This window comes from Haliaeetus leucocephalus, unplaced genomic scaffold (genome assembly GCF_000737465.1).
Source record: "Haliaeetus leucocephalus isolate CR32 unplaced genomic scaffold, Haliaeetus_leucocephalus-4.0 Scaffold137, whole genome shotgun sequence".
NCBI lineage: Eukaryota > Metazoa > Chordata > Aves > Accipitriformes > Accipitridae > Haliaeetus > Haliaeetus leucocephalus.
Genome location: NW_010972573.1, coordinates 2,535,642 through 2,548,083, shown reverse-complemented (window position 1 = coordinate 2,548,083; position 12,442 = coordinate 2,535,642). Strand labels below are relative to the sequence as shown.

Here is a 12,442-nt window from a genome sequence, read left to right as displayed (position 1 = left end):
GGTAGCTTGCCAAAACCTTCCACGATCACATCCCTATACCCAGAGGCAGAGCATCACACTTATTTCATTGTTCCCAGTGATAAAGGACAGTACTTACACACAGGTACTTTTTTTTCTTTTTTTTATTGCTGTTAATTCAAGGAAAAAGGTTGCATAAAATCCAATCTCTTCTAGAAATATAAGTGACCTTTCCAGTACATTTCAAATATCAAAGTATATGGTAAACATACAAATAAAGAGAAGGTAACATACCTCCTATTTACAGTACAGTATTTTAAATCATAAAATAAGTTCCATAAAGTACAACTGGCAGGTAATTCACAATACAAGTCCATTGGTGGTTTAACACCCTCACTTCAACTCAAACGCAGTTCATTCATTTCAAGTGGTCCAAAAATACCCAGATCAAATAAAAATTTTAATCAAAATAATTTTCATTTACTACTTAAACTTTTTTTTAAATTAAAGCTTTCATCTACCTCCCTCCCCATTCCCCCCCTCCAAGAAAAAAGTTTCAAAATGTACACTGGTGCTATAAATATAAATGCTACCTATGAAGAAATGTAGTAATCAAGCTTTTTTTCTTCAAGTTTTTTGTTTGTTTAGCAATTTATTAGACGGCTGAACCAAAGATTGATTTTATTTCATCCCTCTACCGGACACTAAGTCTGATTTTAAGAAAAAACATTTCTGCCATGAACTGTGAGGAATGCCAAACCCTATGGATATACAGTGGTAGTTGTTCATCGGTGTTGAATGCAGCAGTCAAAAAATACACTCATCTTCCAGATAACCTCAGTGCACTTTAGGAAATCAAATATTACCTGGAAGCAATTTAGTACATATATTGGCTTTTAAAAATAAAATAAAAAATACAGCAGCATTAAACTTACTTACTCATGATACTGACATGATTAATACCATCTTAACACTCATTTCAGTCTTTCACATTATACCGTAATTACGCATAGTGGTAAATTGTTATAAAATAGTGACTTTGCTATTTGGTAGACAGGTTCTAATACTAATACCTGACTATTTTGTAGAAAACCATAGCTTTTGTTCAGTTTGAAATAAAACATTTACATTCTAAGTACAATGCAACACTGTAATAGTTTAGGAAAAAATATTCAATCAAGTAATGTTCATTCTGTGTTGACACGATGTAGAATAGCTTTAAAAAAGGAAAAAATGCTGTCAACTTCCATTACAAATGCAAACACACTGAGTACAACATTCATACCATTTTTTTCACCTTTGTTGCTGAACATACAGGCTAAAAAGCTACAATGGAAGAAAAATCTGTCAATTTAAGCTCGTTAATTTTTCTGTATCTGTTCCAGTCCACACAGTTTCAGCCCCTTCCTGCTCTATGTATTTTCATTTATTTGGGACTCTCAAGAGCGAGCTGTGTACATGTATTATTATCAGATATAGTACACATACAGTATTGTGTGCTCCTTTGGACTCTCCTAATAGGATGTTTGAACATCTCCCCTCAATTCATGAGCATTAATTTAGAGTACGGGCAGGGTCTGTATGATATGCTAAACACTCATGCAAGTCCAACGACTCCACGTGGACAAACAGGGAAAGAAAACAAAACAGCAGCATAAGGAGAACAGGGAGGGAGGGAAGAAGATTGTGGTGGGGAACATGACCAAGTTTCTTCTTTCACCATATGGCTGCTCCACCAGTGATGTCAGAGGTCAGAGGACTTTTTTTTTTTTAAAAATGCAGTAAACATTGCACATGTCTCAAGTCTTCAGTGCAAAAGCATGGTTCGAATGCTCTTTTTGATTGTTTGGCTGTGTGTTTGAATTACATGCATTACGCAAGCCTTTTGTAGAACCAGGAGGAGATCAGGGACTCAGCTTTCTTCTTTTGTATGGAACAGAGGTGCAAAAGCAATGAAAAATTCCAAAAGAATATAAAACCGGGAATGTCCCAAAACACAAGACCAACCCCCCCCTCCCACACACACCTTCCCCCAATTTCCCAAGCTTCAGTTTAAGTAGGCAATGTTTACTTGTTTCAGTCTGCAGAATCCAAGGTATCATTGGAAGGGGGAGGGGGAGGTGCGTATCTCAGTCTGTAAGTGCCTAAAACAGGAAAGAGAACTACTAAGTCACTGCTCACAATTAAAATGGATTACAAAACCACTACAAGGTATCAAAATGGACATGCTCTTCAAAAGGCACTATCATCCTTCAGTCCTTTTAAAGTAGGCCCTAAGAGTTTCTACTATTTTTCTTTCATCTGCTTGCTAAAACTGTAAGTTTAAAAAAGATATAGATTGTAGATATAGGACTTTACTGGAAAAATGCAAAGAAAAGAAGACCCCCATCAAGGTTCGTCTTTCCTGTTCCAGTCCAACCAAACAAGTCAGAATGGGCACAGGCCAAGAATCAAAAATAAGTTTATGCTCTATGCAAACACTGCATTTTCCCCATTCTTCTAGATGGAGAGAGAAATGGCATATAAGACTGAAGCCATTCCTTTGATTTTTAGTTCCAATTGGTTTCCGCCTTTTTGCTGCAACTTTTCTGAAAAGTTAAAGCATGTTTCATTTATGTATTGCATGATGGGACACAGAACGATGGCTGATTGTGCAAAGGTAAGCTTTAGAAAAGTTAAATTATCAAATGGCCAGTCTGTTGGTTTTTTTAAATTCTCACGTTTTAAGAATCCAAGTTTGTATCATAGACAGTAATTGATATCTTTCACTTTTTGCCAACGAATTCTCTCAAAAAAACCACTGAACAGGAACAAAAAAATTGAAGCAACATGCAAGTCTCAACATAATGCCAAAAATGAACCGGTGAAAAAAGAATGACAATTTAGGACTAATATAGTTTGACTTCCCAGGTCCGAATTACACGCATTTTCAACTTCACACTGTGAACCCCATTCCCTTGCACTGTTCTACAAAATTTTCAGGCAGAGATTAAGATGCTTCGCAGTTTTAGAGCAGGTCACTAGTGCACAACCATTTACACAAAACATACACACGCACGCACACCTTTCTGCAAGACCAGAAACAGCACATTCAGAAAGGTAAAGAGAAACTGCTAAACTCAAAAGCAAGTCCGCTGGGAGTTATCATGATTACCTTGTTGACTGGCCTCCATGGATGACTGCTTACAGTCCTGCGCATAGTGTCCACTTACACCACAATTGTAACATGAAACGTTCCCATTCTTCTTGGGTCCCGACCCATTTGTGTTGGCAACTACGTTAGGTGCTGGATATACAGGATAGAACCTCCCAAATCCTGCCATCTGCTGCATACCATAGTTGGCTTGGCTCCCCATCACTGGGTCATGCATAAGCCCATTTGCATATGGAGACTGAGGCAGGAAGAAAGGAAGTTGTGTTCCATTGCTTTGATGTGCTTGATTGAGGTAGCTGCCATTGCAAAGTGATGGCAGAGTGAAGAAAGATGGAACTCTGTAGACTTGTCCATGAAGTGGGTTATGATAAAAATAGCTATTAATCTGAAGGCTTCCATTGGTCCCACAACTACACCTACGTCCGCAAGAACCGCAAGGACCAGATCCCAACTGCTGCGGAGGTAACATTGTCCCGTTAGTGTTATTATTTCCAACAGCGTTTATGTAGGATGTGCTGTCACTCTGTGCAGTGCTGTGTGTTAAAGCAGGGCTCGGGCTAGGGGCAGGGCCTGGCGTATGGGTAGGTATTGCAGGAGGAACAGTGGACTGGACCTGACCAACACCTAAACCAGCTGACTGAGGTGGTGAGGAAGTTGCTACAGTGTTTAGCACATTTGTATTCTGGTTGGGCAACACACTGGTAGCATGAGGACTGCCTGGCAAAGCATATGAAGCTGGTGGAGGTGGCGGTGCTGCTGTGGAGAGACCAGCTGCTGGAAGAACTACCTTTAGATTGGTAGGCTGAGGGATTGCTCCTGGGTTTCCCTCAATGTGAGGCACCATTTGATTCAGTCCTACCACCTGGGATGCAGGTTTTGTGATGGGATCTGTAGTAGGAACTGGGGATCCTGGGAAACTACCTGGATTGTGGACTGGGATAAAGGCAGTATTTGGTGATCCAATACTTAAGTTTCCTGTCGGCTGCTGTGGTCCATTAACTGTGCAACTTTCTGATGATCCCTGTGGAGAGGGCATTTTCAATCTATGTATTGCCAAATGCAAAGCAGGGCTAGCAGGCTGGACAGAATGTGGAAGGAAAGTGGATGGGACTGGCAAAGGGGAAGCCATCAGCTCAAGGCGTTTCTCAGGTTCACCAGAGGTCACTGGGCCCATTCCACCAGGAGGTGAATTTGCAGACTCTCTCACTGGCGAGACAGCAACAGGCGTGGTAACAAGCATTCCCATTGTTTTACCATCTGCAGATATGGGTGGCGGGACAACTGCTTCAGGCTTTTGGGCAGCGCTGTGCATCACACAGTGTAAGGCAGGCATGAAGGAAATATGTTGAAACTTTGCATTCAAAGGATCTTCTGAAAGGCTTCCATTTTCATTATTCACTGAAGAGATCTGAGCAGATGATTTGTTCATATTTGATGAACTGACAGCACTGTAGCCTGTAAACCTGGCTGTATTTTGATTCCCAGAGTCCTCAGAATTGCTGTCTGTATCTGTGGAGACAAAAGCATGTCAGTCAGAACAACGAATCTGAAAAAATATAGTCATGCCCTGGACTCATTTACCCATATAAGACTTTGTAAATTTGACGAAACAAGTGATAGTTATATCTTCCTGAATTATAATAACTTTGTGATTATTTTCATTCATCCACATCAAGCTAGGTCAATTTCCATCACCTGCCTATATCAACCTGCCCAACTAGCTATTGTGTCTTTGAGTTGTGTATATCTGCAAATGTGAAGAGTAGGACACAGTCCGAATTAGGAATTTGCATCTACCTAGAAAGACATTAATATGGCTTATTCAAATTGGAAGGAGTGACAAATTAAACCATCAATACAAAGAAGAAGACCTCTCAGACATGCCACACGTAACTCGATATAAAACCAGTCCCCTTCATGCCAAAGTTTTTCCCATTACTGTACTGCTGAAATTTCTCAAGAGAGCTATGCCACTGAGGTCAGAAAATTACTACATGTATGTAGCAATCTAAAATTCAGCAGTATTTAAACAGCCCTGCTATTTGCCAGAAGCCTTCAAACCATCAATTCACGAAACCCATAAAGCCAAATGTGTTCTGTGGCTAGTTCAGAAATAATAGCAGCTAATAAAACTGAGAAATGAATTAAAATTTATACAAGAAAGAGATTGGTCTAGGAATAAAGACATTCATGCACGCTCTCCATAAATACAACCTCTGTCTTTTTCTTCTTCACTATCAAAGCTTTCCCTCCCATCATGTCGTGGACTAGAAGGAGAACTGTAACTTTCAGATGATGTTTCTCCACATGTATCATGACCAGATCCAGCGTCCAAATTCAGATCTAAAAATAAAAATTGGTATTTTTATTTTTAATCTCAGTATATGGAAGTGAGGTTATTCTGGTTTGCTCACATCTCGGGCTAGTTCAGATTTTTGTTTGTTCCTACTTAATTGCATCTGTCCCCTGTATTCCTAGCATTCCCACTCCCAGCATTCACGACTGGTCTTGTCCCTAAATTTGTGGTGACTGAATCCTTAAAGGAGGTGACACTGAAAATTGATATTTATGCAGAGTAGTGAAAAGAATGATCATCCTTAATAAATTCTGTGATGCTTATACCAAACTGTACTATAATAATTTCCACCAAATGCTAGTGATCAAACATTGCCATTCAAAGATATGCAATACTCCTTGGTCATACCAGCAAAGGCAGAAAGCTAGCTAACTCAGTGGGCAACATAAAAATAATACACCTTTTCACAATTAACTCTTCCAGAACAGGCTTTAAGCAAACTGTATCAACAAAACCTGTTTAAAGAAAAAGAGGTGAACTGAAAAAGTGTAAAATTGTTTTCCGAATTCTGAATGGGCTCACGGGAAACTCATTTGCTGCAAACCAGCTTTCAGGGTGGGTTTAGATCCTATTAGTGAAGTCAAGTAAGTAGCTAGTATGCTCTGGCTTTCAAGTTCAGCCTCAGAGGTGAAGGAGCAAGACAGATGCACCCTCTCTCAGAAGGTATGCCAGACACTAGCTTCAAGGAAACCCCAACCCCAAAGTCTTGGTTGGCAAAACTCCAGGACAGAAATTAGAATACTATCATTTATTTTATTCATTCTAACAAATTATTATTGTTTTATTTGTAAATTATTAATTCATTTGTTATTGCTAGTCCAAGTTTAACAGGTTGGGATAAGTCATCAAAAAGCTGCCTTAATGCTTCAATTCTTGAAATAATTTCCTGGATTAAACCTGTAATTGGTCAAATTATTTTAACAAGTGTTTTGAATATCTAATATAACCTGGAGCAGCAGTGTCAACCTCACATCACTGAAAGCAAGAGTCTAAAATGCTAGTCACAAAGTTTGAAGTCTTCAAAGTTACAAGTGTAACTAACTGATGCCTCAGAAAAGCTAAAAATAGGGAGGTAAAAATGGAAGAAAACATGATGCAGTTAAGAGTTACTAACCCACAACAGAGCATTTCAAACCAAGCCTGGATATATAAAGCTAGGCAGAGATTCTGACTGCAACATGAAATGTTTTCTTTAGACTATGTCTCCAACAAGGTATCTCAAAAGACATTTTGGTATTTGTACACAAATGCACAGGTACAGGTCTCTGAGCAGGACTTAACTGCTTCCAGCCTCTGTGGGTTGCAGTTTCTTCTTGAAGTGGCCTTAACTAGCCAACAGTATTAGGGAGGCAGTTTAACATCTGTAGAGTAGCGGGTAGTGAGCGGACAGAACTCCTGTGGCAAAGGACTCCTTATTTAACTTTGCACTACATCACAAAATTGCACCACCTCTTAAAAGTTATTGTCAGTTCGTAAAAGCTTGGTGCCTGACAAAATGAACAGTAATCAGAAATATACGCAGCAAAGCTGTCCTGTGGTATATGTTTTCTGCTTGCGCAGCCCTTAGCTATAGCTTTCTAAAATTGTCTTGGTTTTGCTAAGTTTGTGAACTGTGAATTTACTTACAGTTTTAGTCAAATACTGTTTGTAGAAGGTAACAAAAGGTGAGAAGAATGAAAGCTTAATCAAGACTGTACCCCAAATGGAAGCAAGAGGAAAACCTTGCAAGTGTCCTTTCAACACTTACACCAATTAGGTGGCGTAGAAAAAAGCAAATTCTTTGTCAACTTTCTGTTCTAAGAACTAAGTATAAGACATGCAAGCCTGCAACTGATATTGGGAGCTTAGAAAACATCAAGATGGCAAAGTCAATGGGCAACACAGCCCTTCAGAAATTTGTAATAAAGCTTGGAGACTCAATTTACTAAAGGAACACAATTATAATTTTGTCTTATAACTAACTGATGTACACAAGTCTTGGCCTAGACACTAGATTATGCTGAATCACCCAAACTTGAAAACCCTGTTAGGGCAGCACACACAGTACTGCGTTGTACCTCAGTGGTCACTTGTTTACATACTACAGTTCATCAATGGTTCGCAACCAGAGGGTTTTTATACAGGTTCCTCATGTGTGATTCCACAACAGCTGAAGGAACTAGTGAGCTGCAAAGAGAACACCAATGACAAGGTGCTAGACCTCCACACGCTCAGACTGTTAAATTTCATATGGAAGTAGCCCAACAGTAACTGTTTCTGTAACTACTGCTCCACATAAGGCAACCTATGGACATTTTACTAGTATTTTCCCAGTTACGCATAAAAAGAGACACACTCTAAACAACTGCATACAGAAGACTGAGTCTAGCATGTTCTATACAGCAAGTCAAAGCACAGACTAGATAGCCAACGTGCTGACTTGCACCAAAACAGATTTCAAACTTGTGATTTCCCCTTTACAGCAGAACAATGAAAAAAATCAGCAAAGTTGGAAATTCTGTTTCTTACAAACAGTTTGGGAAAAAACATCTTACCTTTTGCTGTCCCTGTACGGATGTGCTGTGATGTTGCAACTCTAACTCCATTAGTCCTGTTATTCAACCGGCAGTCAGTTTTCTTTGCTTTCTCCCTGTGTAAATAATTTTCATATTTTTTTTTCCAAATGCATGGGCACAAATAACCAACCACGAATGAACATATAATGTCACTGTAAACAAAGGCAGTGACTCCAGGCCAGAAATGTGTATTTAATAGACAGAACAACAAATGTAGATAATAAATAGGTAAAGACTGTTAGTGCAATATACCAGGAACTAAACTGCAAGCAGTGTTACTAAACAATACGAATAAAGATCTAAAAAAGAAAACACACAAAAAAAAAGAAATGGTGCAGCTGATACGGAAGTTGTCTTTGAAAGGTGATGTGTGTAATGCAGCCATACATCAGACTAGCATAAAAGCATATGGCTACAGAGTAACAAAATGACAGAAAGTCAACTTGGAAGTAGGCAGAGTATTAGATAAGGGTGGAACTGTGTTCACTTCCTCACAGTGCAGGATTGTGTAGCCCACAGGAAGTTCTGAAGCCCTCTGATGTGCAAATTATCTTCAATAAAATATCTCAGCAAGTTACCACCCACTGTGTAATGTTAAAGGTTGCTGTCAATCCTTATTTGATTTTCAGTGTTTTCTGGACAGCTTTACACCTTTTAACTTTCAAATAAATATAAAGGGGAAAAAAGGCAATTTGGTATTGGTTAAGAACCTACTGCTGCTCCTTCATCTTTTTGCTAAATGACAACTGATATTTTGAGAAATGAATGCATAGAATTACATTCTATTTTTCAAGTTACTTCTTTTCAGAAGATAAAATAAGGATTTTTATGCAGACTGGCTTCACACTATGCCAGCTCTTTTTCCACAATAGCAAAACAAAGCACCTCATTGATTGTAGACTCTGTTTAACAGAGTGAATGCATTACACTTTGTTTCTGGATAACTGGTTACATTGGAAACCTACTTTTCCAGCTGTGGCTTTCCTTTCTTCTTGCTTACTGTAGACAGACTTCGTTTTTCCGCTGTATGCTAGACAGAAAACACAAAGATGCCAGTCAAACAACAGCATTTGTATCATGAAAGCCAAGCAAAAAACCCCTTCTAGACCGACACGTCCTTGAGTCCAACACCAGTGTGCCCACAGGTGCTATAAGCATACAAACAACTACTTGTACAGTGCATCCAGGCCTTTAGAATAATGCATCGTCTTGCGTTTATGTCATTATCAGCAGAACACTGAGCAAATTACTACTTGCAAATATTCCAAAGATTCCAAACAATCAAATTATTGTTTGCATGCTGTTTTTCCTCTTGAGGATAAAAACAACCGTGTTTCATCACATACCTGCTAAAAAGGCTAATCACAAGGCTTAAGGGGCTACAGAATTTATTGATTTAAGTGGAATTATTTGATGGTTGGGGAGTGGGAAATACATGTGGCAAATTATTTTTACATAGTGACAAAGCAGGTACCCAGCCTTAAACTGGAGGCTGCTGCTAAATTAAACTCTAGAATACAACCTAGAAGCACATAAGAAAAAACGTAGCATCTGCATAATTCTTTAAGTATACTATTACTAGCTGCTAGTAAAATAACATATCTGGCGAAGGAGTAAAATTTATGAAAACTCAGAAATAATCTCTGTCCACATATACTGCATTTGGACATGCTTTAAATAGGAAGTAGCTGTTCCTCTGCTTTAGTGTATTCATTCTTTTTCTTGCCTCAAGCTTGCAATATTTCAAGCTTTGATGCAGTCTACCATTTCTCTTTAGAAGCAAATCTCAATTCATTACCCTGCTTTGCGAAATGAGGAAGCTCTTTTTGTTTGGCTTGCTATTCCCCATATAATAATCAATAGCCAAATTCTGCATGTAGAATAAGAGTAATATTAAGCAATGCTAACATTCAAAGTTTTTCAGATGTAAGCAGTGAGCAACCTTCCTTCCCCCAATTTCAGTAGATTATTTTATTTATAATTATTATTCTCAACTATACTCACATCACAATTGACCATTGAAAAGACACAAATCTCACAAAAAGTGTATATGCATCTAGCTATTAATTTTTTTCAACAAAGATTAATACTTAAGTTACTTAGATAATGCAGGAGAGATAGAAAGAATATGCTTAACCTGTTGTCCCTACGGTAGCATTAATATGGTTCAGTTATTAATACAGCTTCTAGTTTGTTCCTTGCAATAACATAGAAATTCCCCAGGCATTCTGAAATTCTCTGATGACAATATGTACAGTAACAGGAAAGTGTCTAATTAGAAATGAACATTAGACTTTTCTGATTACTTATATCCTACTGGGAAATTTTATTTACAAATTCATAAACAAAATATGCAACTTTATAAGACAGTGGTAAGTAATTATGAGGGTTTTTCTAATCAAGATGAGTCAGTAGCAATTTGAACTTCAACACCTACTTGTACAATTTTAGCAGGACTCTTCATTTTTTAAAGCTAAATCTAATCACGTGTAGTGGACAGTCTTCTCAAGCGTCTCAGAATACTGCTTTAAAGAAAAAACAGCAACACACCTGGTCAAGTAGGTTTGTACAGTGCTCTGGGTGCTGCTGGACAATGCAACTTTTTCTTCTCCAGTCCATTACCCCATTTTGCTCAGAGTGCTGTATGTTAAGGCTATCCAGTGAAGAACATTTTGCACTGCTAGTGCTGCTGAAAGGAAAAAACACAAGTTATGCCAATATGAACAAACTTGCAGGCTTTCTTACTAACATACACATTCTTGCATCATGTTGGGAAACTGCAGCATTCCGCTTTCAGAAAACCCTAGCAATTCTCAAGAGATTTAAAAGATGTACATTACAGTTCTTGTGCTCTAAAGTTATACTAATGGTCTGAATATAACTGGAATTCCTTTTTCATTTGTCTACTGTAGTTTGACGCAAAATTCAGAACAACAGAATTTGTAGAAAACAGTACTTGAGAGAGGAGTTTCCATGGATACTCTGCACACAGTCTTTTTGTTTGCTTTTTCATACCAGACGTGGGGAAATTTTCCAGATAGAAACGTATTCTGAATTCATCTTCCTTCTTCCTTATCGTTAATGACAAAGCTGGAATTACTTTGTAATCCCTATTTCAGAATTCATGAGACATTTAAGAAAAGGAGTGCACGGCTACTTACAGATCATACTGTGGCTGTGTTTATTTGAATTTCAAAATAGTTATCTTGCTTTATATTTTTACCTTCAGGATTGCTAGTTTTGAGTCATGCTTGGAAAACAAGATTGTTAGTTTTGAGTAGTGCTGGGGAGGGGAGTTGCATTTGGCATTTGCTTTGGATCTTACAATGCCTTCTAATGAAGCTTCTCTTCACAGCAGCCAGTCAGAAGCAGTATTTAACTAGCTGTGAGAGCACTGGTCAACAAAGACTGCCAGAAAAGCAGTCAGGGTTCTGACAGAATCAGTAGGGCACATGGAACTATAAACTTTTCATCTATCATACAAAACCATGTCCTACTACTGACCAGATGCACCCCCCCCCCAAAAGAGTTAAGACTTCTAAATTCTTGTAAAAATATTTAAAATATTTATGCTGATAATTGAAAGTGCCTTTTAATTCAGGGCTGTTGGCAAGTTGCTTCATGAAGGTTACTGCAACATGAAATGTTACTCATTTCCCATGACGGCTTGTAATCTAGCTCACTCCAAAGCCCAAGACATGCTGAAGTTCCAGTAGCTACTTACCAAATACCTCTGGAAGTAAGTGCTCAAACCATTTAAAAGATGTACAATAGAATATTAAAAAAAGTTTAAGAAAATGGTGAGAACCCAAGAGGGTCCCAAAATACCGACATGAGCCCCTGACCACAGAGATATAAGCAAGGTCACTTTAGAAACTTCTGCCAAAGGGAGTTAAGTGAATCTGCTGCCAAATTTACAGTCATTTCATGTAAGCTGTGATACCACCGAATTTTTTATTTCATACATCCGATCTCATCCCTACCAGTAAATTTCTGGACCTTTCCAAGAGTAAGGCTGTCATACTGGATAAAAACAAAAGGTAGACGGATGTAATGTACAAATTTTCCTGAAAAGTACCAACGGTATTTGAGATGAACCCCTCTTGACTCTACACAGTTTTAGAAATATTTAAAAGAGAAAGGTTTCATTCACTGCCATTTCTTTAGAACCCATAAATAGCAGGCACACTTTTTAAGAAGACAGACACATATAATGCAAACAGGAGAGGACCAACAGACCTCTTAGCAGTCAAGTAGCAAACATTTTCCCCTCTCAAATAAACAGAAAATAATAGCCAGCAAAAGGAGTTTCTACCACGGAAGTTTGTGGAAAGGCCTGTCGCTGTCTTTCCTACCTGAAAGATAGATGCTAAACTACAGTCAGCTTTAGTGTATTTTATTATACAATGAATAAGATTT

General features: G+C 38.3%; 1 protein-coding gene across 3 annotated transcripts in view; it reads right to left on the bottom strand.

Moving 5' to 3' along the window:
* Positions 1-484: 484 nt before the first annotated feature.
* Positions 485-12,442, bottom strand: part of ZCCHC2 (zinc finger, CCHC domain containing 2) — a 44,801-nt gene continuing 32,843 nt past the window's right edge. Inside the window, exons 9-15 of one of the 3 annotated variants that reach the window (XM_010585988.1) lie at positions 10,574-10,712; positions 8,989-9,053; positions 8,003-8,097; positions 5,327-5,455; positions 3,113-4,621; positions 2,030-2,102; positions 485-824 (exon numbers count right to left, since the gene is read on the bottom strand). In XM_010585988.1, coding sequence (XP_010584290.1) covers positions 2,035-2,102; positions 3,113-4,621; positions 5,327-5,455; positions 8,003-8,097; positions 8,989-9,053; positions 10,574-10,712 — 2,005 coding nt within the window. In that variant the 3' untranslated portion in view covers positions 485-824; positions 2,030-2,034. Of the gene's footprint in view, positions 825-1,718; positions 2,103-3,112; positions 4,622-5,326; positions 5,456-8,002; positions 8,098-8,988; positions 9,054-10,573; positions 10,713-12,442 lie in introns of those variants that run through there. The other 2 variants (XM_010585987.1, XM_010585986.1) reach the window with 2 other exon arrangements.